General features: G+C 28.8%; 1 protein-coding gene across 2 annotated transcripts; it reads right to left on the reverse strand.

Annotated features, from left to right (window-relative positions):
• Positions 1-742: 742 nt before the first annotated feature.
• LOC107645315 (protein PSK SIMULATOR 2) lies at positions 743-5,702 on the reverse strand. 2 transcript variants are annotated; one of them, XM_016349315.3, is made up of 12 exons: positions 5,083-5,702; positions 4,403-4,719; positions 4,221-4,313; positions 3,995-4,085; positions 3,760-3,853; positions 3,503-3,600; positions 2,934-3,003; positions 2,545-2,648; positions 2,341-2,457; positions 2,162-2,238; positions 1,593-1,637; positions 743-1,501 (listed from the first exon to the last, which is right to left on the reverse strand). In XM_016349315.3, exons 1-12 carry the CDS (start codon positions 5,326-5,328, stop codon positions 979-981), a joined length of 1,875 nt encoding a protein of 624 aa, XP_016204801.1. In that variant the 5' UTR covers positions 5,329-5,702; the 3' UTR covers positions 743-978. The 2 variants fall into 2 exon arrangements, with proteins under 2 accessions (XP_016204801.1, XP_016204802.1); XM_016349316.3 differs by having other exon boundaries at positions 2,545-2,645; positions 5,083-5,565.
• Between the last annotated feature and the right edge of the window lie 9,413 nt (positions 5,703-15,115).

A 15,115-nucleotide genomic window follows, 5' to 3' on the forward strand; every position in this document is an offset into this window, starting at 1 on the left:
CCATCAATGTAAACATGGCCTAAACAGTTTAATTAAAGAGGGGCACTTGACTGAAATTTCAAAGTTAGCTAGCAGGCTAAACTCGAAATGGAAGTAGTCTTGAGATTTGAGACACTGCCATCATCAATTAAGATTTAAGACCCAACAAATGCCAAATGTACACTGCACATACATGGGATTTTCTAGCCAAACGATATCAATATTTAGGGGTGTCCGCGGATCGGATCGGATTGGATTTGGCCGAAAATTCGATCCGATCCGCACAATTTTCATCGGATCGGATCGGATATGATATTCGCATTTTTTAGTGCCGGATCGGATTGGATATCGGATATATCCGCATAATTAAACCTTCTCTTTTTAATCATATTTCTATATAAAAAAATTCAATAAAAATATTTCCTTCATACTTTTAAACTTATTTATTCCTAAAATATTTTTAATCAAACTCTCTCTAAATAACAAAAATAAAATAATACAATATATGAATAATAATTACTAACTAAAACATACAATATATATATATATATATATATATATATATATATTTAATTATTATAGTGCGGATCTGCGGATCCGCGGATCGGATACGCGGATGTAGAGCAGATATCCGCGATCCGATCCGCAAAGAGCGGATCATATCCGCAATGTTCGGATCGAATGCGGATATTTACCGCAGATCTACGGATACGATCCGATCCATGGACACCCCTATCAATATTTTCAGTATAGACAATTAGGCTTAGGCACAATGAAAAATTACTTTACATATTTTTGGTAGGACCTTTACATATGTGGATCAAATTTGTGTCAAGGAATTAATCTCCTTCAAGAACATCAAACGTATATAAGTATTCCACCTAACTAGCTTCAATTTCTCTACAAAAAATAACTTAGAAAGCATACAAGAAATTAATTAATAAGATCACTATAAACCTAGCTAGTATTTTGTGTTTATGTATATATAGAAGAAGAAATTCAATGTCTTAAACCATCTATGAGGTCCAAAACATGTGAATTCTGGTGGTGAAATCCAAATAAGCCCTTATTAAGAGGTGAACTCCCAACACTCTTGCTATAATGCAAGAAACCACTGTTTGCATATTCCTTCTTGTTGGTCAATGCAAGGTTCTCACTCTTGCTAACTCCAGGGATCCTTGTCCTTGCAATTACCTCTTCCAACAAACTCTTATCTTCTTGTGAAAGTTGTTGATGAGTTCCTATGTTGTTCCTATCCCTCTCCAAGGTTGTTATGAATTGCAACATCTTTGACTGAAAGTCAAGACCCTTCTGAGGACTGTTACTTTTGCCTTGCTTAGGCTTGATGCCATTATTACTACCACTATGATGTCTATATCTTACAAATGTAACCAAATGGTTGAGACATGTCAACAATTCAATTATGTAAGAATCTATCTTATGCCTCTCAGCATAATATAATGTTTGGAGGCGAATTAGATTACTCTCCTTGGCTGTGCTGTCACCAAACTCATTATTATTCCTGAATAAATAAATAAGAATATAATTTTATTATCATATATGAATGAATGAATGAATATAAAGAGGGAAGGTTCATCATGTTTGTAACTAACCCTCCATTTGCCCATTCACCAACCCATCCAAACCCTTGGTGTGCTCTGCCAGATACATGAATATGACATAATTATTTTAAGAAGATAAAAGAAAAAAAAAATTAAGATATGATGCAGGGATATTAGGCTACGTTTGTTTACAAAGACAGGATATTGAGACAGGGACACTGAGACACAAAATCGTGTTTGGTAGAGGAGACATGGACAGAGACAATGTGTCAAGAGACACTGAATTAGTGTATTTTGTGTCCATCCTGACAGGAAGGATACGGAGACACTAACAAGAGACACAACTTATTTTTTATTTTTTCTTTTATTATTCTTATTAATTTTTCATAATTATATTTTTTATTGTTATATTTTCATCTCAAATTTTTTGAATAAAAAAAATGAGAATAAATTAAATTTTCATAATTTGTTCTAGTTTATCACCAAACACAATACAAAAACACAAAATTTTATGTCTCTATCCATTAGTATCTTATCCTGTCTCAATGTTTTGTCCTGTCCTGTTCTCGTAAACAAACGTAGCCTTAGTTATTTGAATCATTGCATTCTCTATGTCTTACTTGGTCGTATTTGTAGCAATTGGGGTTAGCCATTGGAGAGTCTTGTCCATCTCAGCTTTGACCTGAGTCATGGAAAGCTACACAAAAATTTTCCACTTAGCATATTCCATTAAGAAAAAATAATATTCCAGTCTTCATGGAGTAATTAATTAATTAAACACCAAGATTGAATATCATACCTCTTTAGTGATATCCATATTTTGCAACCTAGATTGAAGGATACTCTTAATACTATTGGGCAATCCATGATATAATGTGTCCCTCATATTTGGAGGAAATGCTGATGGCCGAGATGCCTAACACAAATTTAGAAACAAATGTAATTTTATAAGCCAAAGTGGTTAATAATAAGATATATTAATTAGCATATGATACAAACTTACCATCATATTTATCTGATTGATAATGTTAGCATAGTGCAATGCAAGACCAGCTTCACCTAGTCTTTGAGAACCATTGCTGGTAAACTTGACAACAGTTGCACCTGCTATAAATTCAAATTTTCATAAAATTTTACAAGATTAATAATCAGAACCACAAACTTTAGTTTTTAAACTTTTCTCTTATTAGATAGTTTAAAGGTTATTGCATATTAGTTGTCTTTGTAAGCCTATGTAAGATTTATTTACATGTTTTTTATTTATCATTTGGTAAGATTTTAATTTTATACTTCTTTCTAAGACTATTTTATTTTCTGACTATCATCATTCTCAATATGGTATCAAAGTATTTTATGAGTTAAGATTTAGAAATTCATGTGAAGATCCCATACCATCATTTCCAAGGAACTTAGAAATTGATCGATGCATATAGGTAATAATATCTACAAGCTTTTCAACTACCTGAAAATGCACAAGCCCAAACAGAACATAAGTCCACTGTTGTAGAATTTGCATAAGGGAAATGATGGTGAACTTCACAATGACACATTCTTCAAATTCTTTATAATTTCAAGCTAAATATTGAATTCATAATAATAATAAGGTTAAATTACACTGTTGGTCCCTACACTTTCAGTGAAATTGCAAATTGGTCCATACACTTTAAAAGTTTATAATTGGGTCCCTAAAGAGAATTAAAATTTGCAATTTAGTCCCCGTCGTTCAAAAAGTGTTTGATTTAACAGAATATTCTCAGCATATTCTCTATTTTAACAGAATATTCTCGGTATATTCTGAGAATATTCTGTTAAATCAACACTTTTTGACCCGCGGGGACTAAATTACAAATTTTAATTCTCTTTAGAGACCCAATTACAAACTTTTAAAGTGTAGGGACCAATTTGTAATTTCACTGAAAGTATAGGGACTAACGGTGTAATTTAACCTAATAATAATTTACCTCCTCCAAATTTCTGGACCAGAGAGATTTCCTTTGCAAGTTCTTCACAATCTTTCTTTGATGCTTTAGCTCACTCTGAATAATTGTGAGACTCTCCCCTATAATTGTGGTCCAAAAATAGTTAATTATGAAACTACAAACAACTATTTGATTATTTCAACTGAGATATATATAAGACAATAGTTTATATTGCTACTTGATAAATATATACTAAAGTAAAATCATTGAAGGTAAAATCACAGTAAAAAGTTTCTAACCTTTTAAAGGAAGATTTAAGGACTCCATCTCCTTAACCTTTTCTTGATAATCTTGTTTAAAACGGTCATAAGCACTTAACTCATGGTACAATTCCTGCACCGAAAGAAGAACATATTGTTATTTCAAGTAAAACCAGATACAATAAAATGAAAAAAAAAATTTAATGGATGCATCATGCATGTGCTTTATTCATTGAAACAAAACAAAATTAAATTAAAATTAGAATTTTCTTACAGCAGTATTGTGACCTAGTGTGATCAACTCCTGCATTGTCTTTTCTGCCTCTAGCTTAAGGTCTTTATTGCTCAAGACATCCACACCTAATCTGAAGTTATTTCATAACATGAAAATAGTAACTAAAAAAACAAAAGAAAAAGAAAGTTCAAGCTGAATTTCTTTGTAGTCATCTAAGATTGAGTTAGCATAATCTTGACACATAAAAGTGAGAAAATAAACTCACCTTGAGAAAAATCTATCAAGGTTATGCCACTGATGTTCTTTGCACATATTTCCAAATCTAACTACTTCCTTGGAGAAGGCATTGAATTCTTCCCTACAAATTCCCCACAAAAGGATTCAGATACAAAGAACATTAGGAGGAGGGAGAAAAGCAATAAATAATTAAAAGCAAAATGCAAGAACCTTTTGTCAGCCTCAACAAGACTTAGTAACTCTGTTGTATCAGTAGAAACCAATTTTTGAACTCCTTCTGATTGAAAGATCTCTTTTTTAAGGAACTGAATGTTTTCTTCAGAGAGTGAATGAAACAGAATTGCTCCTTTGTTTATTGTGTTGGCTACTTCAAAGGCCAATATACATATTTTGTGCCCTCTATTAAGATTCATGCCAGAGATAAATCCATCACTTGTGCTCAGCTTTGGTATGCTGCTTCCAAGTGTGTCCAGAACTTCCACCGCCCTCTCCCCGGCTCGGCCGAGCAAGGAGCCACGTTGCGAGCCCTGCCAAAATCGGACACAACTTCATACATATTTTCATTCAGATAAGCACTTGGGCAACCAAATTCTACCAAAGAACTCTGCAGTGAGGATATTTGTTTGGTATAAAACTTTTCAAGTGCTTTCTTCAGGATACTTATTGATGGTGTTATTATTACTTATTAACATCAATGATTAAGCAGAAAAGAAATCATGAAAAATTTGGGTGACATAACTTTGAGTCAAAACCAAGAATGAAAAAAATACATGATTGTATCTAATCATTAACTTTGCTGAGTTTTCAACTTGAATTTGATATAACATCTTATGTTCCTAAATGTCTCAAAATCTTAAGAAGCAACGAATTGTTGGTGCAAGTAAACATACCTGTTTTGCACGTGATGCAGTAGGATTATTCGATTTCTTGAACTCAGTTGAAAACCGAGTCTCTTTGTTCTTTTGTTTTGTAACACCATGAATAGTCCTTGAATATACATTATTCCTGTTAGCAACGATCTTGTTTTTGTTCCGAAGCTTCCAAGCACACCTTATAGTCTTCTCTCCATTAACAACCTCTGCATTCTTCTTCTTCTTCTTCTCCTCAGCCATGCCCGATGAACAAACCGACCCCATTATTGTTAGTTCTGATATGAAGAAACGTTCAACAAGATTGATTGAGAGTAATAGACCCTGCAAATTTGAGCTATGACTTAGGAAAGTAAACACAAATATAAAAGAAAAAAAGATTCTCTATCTAACTGAAATTTGTCCTTGTCTAAGCAATGTCATATTGACAAGATTTTATTTATACATAGCTTTATTAATTGTAACATGTTTACAAAGAAAGAAGGGTAAACTACACAGAAATTCATGAAATTAGACAATATTATATCGATTTATTTTAAATGCCATTTGTTCCTCTAAACTTTGACTTTCTCTATTCTTTTAATTTGACTTCTGAAATCATCAAATAATACAAATATATATAATATATATCATTACCTCTTAATGAAAAAAATATTATTATAATAAACGTGCATGTGTAATATATGTTGAGGAGTTAATGTAATTAGTAATTAGAACAAAGTTAGTATACAATAATAATGACAGCAAACCGTACGGTAGGTGGAATACATAAAGTGTGGTGAATGGAAGGCCAATACCTCCGAGCTATGAAGCACGGACACTTCGCTGAGTTATAGCGTCCGCGTGTCAGACACATTTCGGATACGACACTCACCGACACTCATTCGACACACGTGTCTACTGTGTCCAACCGTGTCTTAATAAAAAATAAAAAATTTTTCTCTGGACACTTCTGTATACACCTAAATACAATCACGTGTCCGCGTGTCCAGTCTTATTCTTAAAATATATTTTTAAAATAAATTTAGATATAGTATATATTATTATTTATTAAAACAAAAAATATTTTAAATACTTGATATAATTAAAATAAGATATTAAAAATAATTAAAAATTTTAATTTATATTTTAATATCAATAAAATATCAAAATATCATCATAATTTATCTAAAAAATACTTTATATTTTATATATATACGTGTCCGTATACTGTTTACGTGTACGTGCCTCATAACCTACAAGAGATTAAGAGAATACGCAATTCCAAAATGGAAGCTGAGAAGTAGAATTTGTAATGAAGTAGCTGGGAAAGTACGACTATTGTGTGTGCCTTTGACTGAAATATGAAATTGGAATGATGGGTACGTTAATCATATTCATATGTTTATGTTAGAATTTAATGTAAGGAATTATATACCAAAAAGTTTTTTTTTTTCTTTTTTCTTTTTATAAGAAAGACGCGTTTGTGGACTTGCAAGAATTGGGATTAGGAAATTTCGTGGCATCAAGTGTGAGTGTGATATAATTGACGAGAGATATGTACAGACAAAGCTCCTTTATTTACCTCATGCATGTGCTTTAATTTGCTCCTATATATACTATAATAATAAATAACTTTGTTATATCTTGTATGAATTTTAGGGAGGCATGAATGGATGATGTTAGATTCTAAAAGAAAAAGTTTATAGTGCGCACACTTTTATTAAATTTTGATCAGTATTTAATTAATAAAAAATAATAATTTCATACTATTAGATATAATTTTATATTATTAAAAATATTAATAATAATTAATTAATAACTACAAATCACAAAATTTAATATTTTTTTAATATTTCTTATATCAAAATATGTGTGCTTGATCTTCACATGATGACATGTTATTATCTTGTGTATTATTACTAAACATATTATAAAATTTGTATATTTTTATATTTATGTATTTTTGTGTATTTATATATGTGTTTATGTATCTTAAAGACACTAACTAAACCAACCTAAGTAATATTAATATGTAAACTCATTGTCATAGTTGTATTATCATTTTCTTTTACAAAATAAATAAGAAAAAATTTCGCTCCCCTCCGCGTGACTCTGTGAGATACTAAAATGACACTCTCCTCCCCTCTATTTTATAAATGTATATTTTTCTCCCTTCTAATTTTAAAAAAATCTCCTCTTTAATCCATTTTAAATTTTTTGTGTTAACTAATATTAATTTTATCCATTTTTTAAGGAAAATAAATTATTTTTAAAAAAAATACCCATTAGCAAAAATTTTATTTTTTATCATTAAATTTTTCTTATCAAAATACCCTTTAATAAATTATTTTTTTATTGATTAAATTGTATTTTTACCAAAATACTTTTAAAAAATTAATAATTAAATTATTTTTTTCTAAGATACCTACCCTTCAATAATTTTTTAATTATTAAATTTTAATTTTACCAAAATTTTTGTTAACAATTATTTTTATATTTTACTATTAATTTTTTGATATTAATATTTATTATTTTAACATTAAATAAAAAAATCTTACCACTGTTAATATGTATAACAATTAATATATATTGATATTGAAAAATAATCTTATTAAAAATTTTTATTTAATATTAAAATAATATATATATATCGAAAAATTAATAGTAAAATATAAAAAATTGTTAACAAAAATTTTGGTAAAATTATAATTTAATAATTAAAAAATTATTGAAGGGTATTTTAGAAAAAAAATATAATTATTAATTTTTTAAAAAATACAATTTAATCAATAAAAGAATAATTTATTAAAGGATATTTTAGTATACAAAATTTAATGATAAAAAAAAATTTGTTAAGGGATATTTTTTAAAAAAATATTTTTTTTAAAATGAATAAAGTTAACATTAGTTAACACAAAAAATTTAAAATGGATTAAAGAAGAGGTTTTTTAAAAGTTAGAAGGGAGGAGAATGTACATTTATAAAATAAAAGAGAAGGAAGTATCATTTTAACATCTCATAGAAGAGGAAAGAAGTAAAATTTTCTCTTATTTCTTTTGTAAAAGAAAATGATAATACAACTATGAGAATGAGTTTACATATTAATATCACTTAGGCTGGTTTAGTTAGTATTTTTTGAGATACATAAACACATACATAAATACATAAAGATATATAAATATAAAAATACACAAATTTTATAATGTGTTTGGTAATAATACACATTACACAATATATATATATATATATATATATATATATATATATATATAAACTAAATGTTAATTTTATTTTCTGTATCTTATGTATTGTTTTTTATGTATTGATAATTTAAAAAATAATTAAGAATAAAAAGATTAAATTTTGTGTCCTATACTTTGTATCTCAGTTTTAAAAAAAAATACTAAATAAATATATTTTATGTAAATCTACATATACCAACGTATCTATCTAAATCTATGTGTAAACTAACAAACAACAGGCATATATCACCGTATTTAATAATTAATGTCCATATCTCAAGAAACAAACAAAGCCTTAGCTTACATCTGAAATTATGAAGAGAGGTCCTAATAAAATAAGGCTTTAAAGAAGGGGGAAAGAAATTGAATAAAAAAAAAAAGAAGGTAGGACTAAGTCATCGTTGATATTAATTGGGGTGTCAAAGTCATGGACTAATACGTATGGAAGGAACCGCCCACAGTCCCCACTACTCCCTCCCTTTCTTGTCCTTCTTCATTTGTTTTAGGCCACCCTTTCTGTCCTTCTGACTTTACTTGCCTGTATGCAATGTGTTTCTTGCGTAACGTATCTTTGAATGTTCTTTCTTGAAAATAACATTTATTATGTCATTCATCAACATCAGTTTTATTGAATACAAAATTTATTCTTTATCCAAAACTTGAAAACCAATCATTTCTCCGCTATATAAGTTGTTGTCCCAAGTCTTTATAGTATAGCTTTTAACCAAAATATTAGTAGTAGTTTCGAACTATAACTTTATTGGACAGTCTTTTATCGAAAACTCTTCCATTTATCATTATGATTAGAGCGAATCGTTACATGTGTATGAAATAATAGGAGAGTAGTATTAGAAATTATGGAGTAGCATAAAAGCAACTAGAATTTTTGAAGTGTGAAGTTGTTGGCACAGAATTTGAACTCGACTAAAAACAGAAATGTCGACCTCAATAATGGTGAGTTTCGATATTAATTTTGTTGATAAAGTTTGAAGACATTCGATTAAGTGAGATATAAAGTAATAGATGATGGCAATTAAAACACTAAAAAAACACCTATGTATAGACAATCTTATCTAATTACCACGAATGTGGGGGAAATGAGAAAAAATATACTTGAGAGAATAAAGTGTGATCTCTCACCTTTAATTCTATAAGTGAAACTAAAATTAAATAAGAGAGAGAAAACAATAAAAAGTTAGATTCAACACTTGACAGCATTCAGTTTTTTTTCCACTGCAAAAGATCCACTTCCCAAATGTGGGAGTATTACTTGACCATCAAGCTGCAGCGAAAACGTAGGTGCTTGTTTATGAGAAATAAGTAATGGAGAAAATATGGGTAAAAATAACCATAAAAAAATCTCAGTTTAAAGTTCTCTTCTTGTAAATATGAGAATCAAAGGAATGAAAAATAGACTTTCATTCAACATCACAAAATTACACTGAAGTTCTATAAATTTTCAATCACATTAAGACAACAAAAGATTAATTATGAAGTGTAAATGCATGTGAATGTGAGGAGACAATTCATTATTTTATTTATTTCATTTGTCTAAGTATTTCTTTTTTTAGTTTAGTTATGTTGATTCAACTTTTAGCTTTGTTCTTCATTTTACTTGTTTGAGCAATTTTTTTCTCTTTCGCTTCTTAATTTATTATAAGTCACTGATTTTATTCTAGTCTTTGTTCATGTTAAATATTTGTTTATATATTTTATTATCATTAATCTAAGAATTTCAGTATTTTTTCATTACTTATAAAGTTTATTTTGATATTAAAGCTGACAAGTTTTGAGTCGAATTCCTTATTTAGAGAAGAGTCGTATCTACTTTTTAAATTGAGATTATTGATCAAATTTGATCAACATCTGTGTCAAAATCAAACAAAACAAAAGAAATCTTAAAATATATGTCATTTGTTGAGAGGTAGATGATAATTTATATAAATATTTGATAGTCGGTACAATAATAATAACTATTAAAATTGTTGGTTACAAATTTAAAATAGATACACATTCAAACCAAGTTATAATAAGTCATTTTGAGTAAGAACAATGCTAGGAGACTAGTAACTTTTGTGATTGATAGCCATCAAATAGCCATTAATAATGATTTAATGGTGTGAGATTGATGTGAGATTTCATCTAATGACTTACCTTTCTCTACTGGTTATATGTTGGCCAAAATTCAATAAAATTACTGGTCCTCTAGACTTTTCCTATATTATAAAGCCCATATGTACAATTTTTATTGAAATATGAACATTTGTTTCAAATTGCATACCAAGTTTTGAAAAAGCTTATTAATAGTAGTATTATTTTGTACGTTTTTAAAACTGACTAGATGAAAATTCACATAAAAGAGAATTTTCAAGAAATTTCCTTAAGGCTTAGGTCAATGAAAAGTCATGTTAAAAAGTTTGAAGTTTGAACTAATTAACCACATGCAAATTGTCAATTAACATACACAGAACAATACACAGTCATCTTCCTTTAAAATACCACATGGATCACCTTCTAACAATTCTGAATGGATCCTATACCAACATGTTGATGCATGAATTGTTGACTAAAATGTTAAACGAATTAATCTTATTAGGATCCCGCTAGGGAGACAATGAATTATTTGTACAATGTATACAATGGGCTATTAAGTTACAAAATGAACATCAATGAGCTATTAAGTTACAAAATGAACATCTCCCATACTATCTAGAATAACCATCCGTGTACTAGCGATAATAAACATCTTTTCAAAAGTTTAAACTAATTTTGGGATTTACCAAGGTTCGAACTCTTGACCTTTCGGATCTAATACTCTAATACCAAGCATGATACCACTCATCCCAAAAGCTTCAATTGATGAAAAAAGGTAACACTAATAATTATATCTCTAATACTCTCTAAATCTCCATTGTATAAATATTTCATTGGCTCCTCATACTTTCCCATCTTATTATTATACTATCTTATCTACAGTATATATATAATGGCCAATGGAATCAAGCAACAACTTAAATCGCTCATAAATCATATATCGATTTAGGGGTGTCAAAAATCTCCAGTAGGTGGGGATCTCCGTGGGAACCCCCGAATGGGACCTAATGGTGGGGAATTTTTCTCGTGGGTGTGGGGATGGGGAGCGAAATTCTCTCGAGACAGGCGCGAGGACCCGAGCGGGGATCTCCGCCCCATCCCCGATAATTTCCCGAATTTTTTAACTTACTTAATAACCTTTACTTTATTTCTAATATAGGAATTTTTTTAGTAATTTCACTCATTGAAAATTCTAACTCTATTGTTCAAGATTTTATTTTATGAACTATGATTTGGTATGTTATATTTCTTGACTTATAATCTTGAATAATTGAATAAGATATGTTTGTGTGTTTGTAATAATATTTTATAGTTTGTTTTTTAGTTTTTTTGATATTTTTTATTATAATTTTCATATGAACGTTAAACATAGGGAGATGGGAAATGAACTCCGCGGAAAACAGTCAACGGGAATGGGGATAATTATTCTCCCATAACTGAAAATGGGACGAAAACGGGGATTAATTCTGGGAGCGAAGACGGAGAACAGGGAGGCATCTCCCGCCCCCTGCTTCGCCCCATTGACATGCCTACATCGATTACGTTTACATGATAGATTACAAAGATGATCCCTACTGAGACAATCAAATGTTCGGTAAAATCTGTGACAAAGTATTCTTGTATAAATAAAACGTAGCATGTGACAAATGGCAGCAGAAATAGTATAATATCTATAAAGTCGTATCAGCAAAGTTTATAAATAGGTAAAGAAACATTGTTGTGGTGATGAGCAACCTAAATAATGAATGGACGCTTAAAAATGAGTTGAACATTGAAATTCAATTCTTTACCTTGGTATCTATACTTGACTGGTAGTGTAATACCGAATGTCTAGTAAACATTTAACATTATACGCGTCATCAACAGAAAAAGAAGAAAAACCACATTAAGAAAAAGCTAAATTTGAGGTTAGTTTGACGCAAAAATTTGTGTCATGCCAAACCTAACCAATAAATAAATGAAAAACTATACTATATGTTAATTTATAGGAGCATCGGTTAACTTTCGTTTCTATCAAATGAACATGTCTTAATAATTAATTTCAGGTTCACCAATTCACAACCACCAAGAAGATCAGTAACCATTTAACAGCAAGCCCAATCTCAAGTGGAACATTAGTACTATGCTTAATTTTCTAGTAAAGCAGTTAATGATGTCCATAAGAATTAATCCTATTGTAAAATGTGATTAATTAGTCTTCATTGACTTAACATTTATCGTTAACACGCCCAAAGTAAAAACTAAAGAACATATGAAAAACCATGTTGCCTTGCAATTTTTAATTGATTGTTTTGTGATAAACTGTAATTCAATCGATTGAGTTATAATTCAATAGATTGTTTTGATAATCCAATCGATTGGTTTTCAAGAAAACACGATTTTATGATTCATCACGAACGTAACGGATCAAATATAATTTTTTAATCGATTGGAATAGCCAAAAAGTTTATTAGGATCAATGAAAGATCTAATTTGTTATTGTTTTTGTTCTTGATTGTTAATAAACATGATAGATTTATGATAAAATAATTATTTATAAAATAAAAAATAGTTTTTATGATTAAATAAAATATATGGAATTAATTTGTAATTAAAATTTTAAAAAAATTATTTAGCAGTTATTAAAAAAACTTAAAAAATATGTTTTATTCTGGGGTCATTTAATGATCCAAACTTTCTGGCACCATCGAATCCTTAGACCATCTCCAGTAAGGAACTCATCTCAGTCCCTATTTATGGCCCACCTGTCATAAAAAGTAACTCCACATCAACTTTTGCGTCATAAACGGTAAATAGAAACTCAAAGCATCTCTCTTTTCTCCATTAGGAGGAACTAACTTTAATCCCTGTTGTGGTCCCACTTAATTAATTAATTAAAATACTTAAAATTAATGTAATTGATTTTTTTAATAATATTATTTAAATTTATAAATTTAAAAATAATTTACTATTAAAAGATATTAATATTAAATAAATTCATATATAATAATAATACACAATATATAATTCGGGATTACACTAATTTATAGTTTGTGTTTACAATTGCTAATTTTAATAATATCGTTAGCATTTTAAATTTTAAAAGTAAAAATAACTAACTCAACTAAGAATTATTTTATAAGGTGTAAAAATTAAATTTATTTTTTAATGTAAGTAAATTTAATTATTTATAATTTAATATAATAATATTTAATATTAATTATGATATAAAATCTAATTAATTATTTTTTAAATAATTAATATAAATCATTAATTAAATAAAAATATAATTATTTAATATAATTTTTATTATAATTATTACTAATTTAATTATTATTTTATTATTTAATATAATTATTTAATTATTTCAGATTTTATATTATTATTTTTTTAAAATAATTTGCCAAATGACAAGTTATTATTGGTTAACTTGAGTCTCTGTTTAGAGGGACTCCCTCACCTTAAGACCCGTGCAGAAACTCATTCCTTCTCTCCTCCAATAGTTAGAGTTCCTATGTGTCAGAAAAAAGTGAAAAAGGCACCATTGTAGATGCTCTTAGCCTACTAACTATGCCTACAACAATGAAGACTAACCTCATTAGTCATTACTGAATTTTCTCTCTCTCATTTTTTGGTCAATAAGGCCTCGGTACTTGTAGTGGTCAAAGAATCAAGAACTACACACCAATTGGGCTAGGCCATAAATTTGTTTAGTCTAAACCCAATACACTAAACAGATGGGGCCTTACACATGTAACGCTTGCTTTTTACTCCCATTTTCTTTTTTAGTAAGATTCAATAAAATCAATGATCCTTGACCCATAAAGGCCATGATATGATAAGGCCCAAAAAAATAATTTTTGATGCTGACAAGGTATTTCTTCACAAAAACGTGCTTATTATTTATTATATTTTATCAATTTACTAATGGACATAGTTTTTTTTTTTAATCTAACTTTAATTTCACTTTACTAGTAGTAACTTTTAGCTTCTTTATGCTTGCCATGATGCCTGATGGTATGGATTTATATAGACATTAAATAGATGGAGACCTGGCAATCACAGATTGACAACCGCGGTTTTTATTAGCACCATCCATCCATGTACTCTCTTTTTTATGCCACTAGTATTAATTACTTTTGAAGGTTTTTTTTAATTTAGTGTTATGCTATTCGCATCAAGGTTAACACAACAATAGATAGGAGGTCAATTTCCTGTGTTGAACTATCATATCAATGTGTTTGGTGAAGAGATGGGAGAAGAATGATTAAAGGAGCAAAAGATTTTCAATATTATTATTAATGTTCATCAGATTCAAAAGGTTAAATTGGCGGCTCATTGGACATAGATAAAATTATTATTATTATTACTACGCCGTAGTATACTTTCACGTTTATATAATTAATTAAATACAGTACAAGCTGTATACCTTCACGGGGTCAAATCCATCAAATTAAGATAAACATCGGTGGCCACGTGAGATTGGATTCCAAGTTTCAATAAATCAACTCAATTTTACAAATTGTTAGTATTAGCATTAGTATCATGAAACACATGAATGAAAGAATCTTTAATTCTTCATCAACTATCTCAAAGTTAAGCTTAGGTGTGATTTGGTAAAACTTTGACAGTTTATTAAAATTAGTCTTTTAAAGATAATTTATCAAATTTTAGAATAATTATATTTGATAAAATAAAACAAAAGTTATTTTTAATAAGTTTATAAAATTGCATAATATTACTAAATGACTGAAAAA

This window comes from Arachis ipaensis, chromosome B6, assembly GCF_059453495.1.
Source record: "Arachis ipaensis isolate K30076 ecotype BB chromosome B6, ASM5945349v1, whole genome shotgun sequence".
Classification (NCBI taxonomy): Eukaryota; Viridiplantae; Streptophyta; class Magnoliopsida; order Fabales; family Fabaceae; genus Arachis; species Arachis ipaensis.

Bases quoted from the DNA above. Each gene is read 5' to 3' on its own strand.
- LOC107645315 (XM_016349315.3), bottom strand. From the start codon at position 5,328: ATGGGGTCGGTTTGTTCATCGGGCATGGCTGAGGAGAAGAAGAAGAAG. The intron at 4,086-4,220 runs GTGAGTTTATTT...AAATAACTTCAG, and splicing joins CTTGATAGATTTTTCTCAAG to ATTAGGTGTGGATGTCTTGA. The intron at 2,239-2,340 runs GTATGATATTCA...ATTTTTGTGTAG, and splicing joins ATATGGATATCACTAAAGAG to CTTTCCATGACTCAGGTCAA.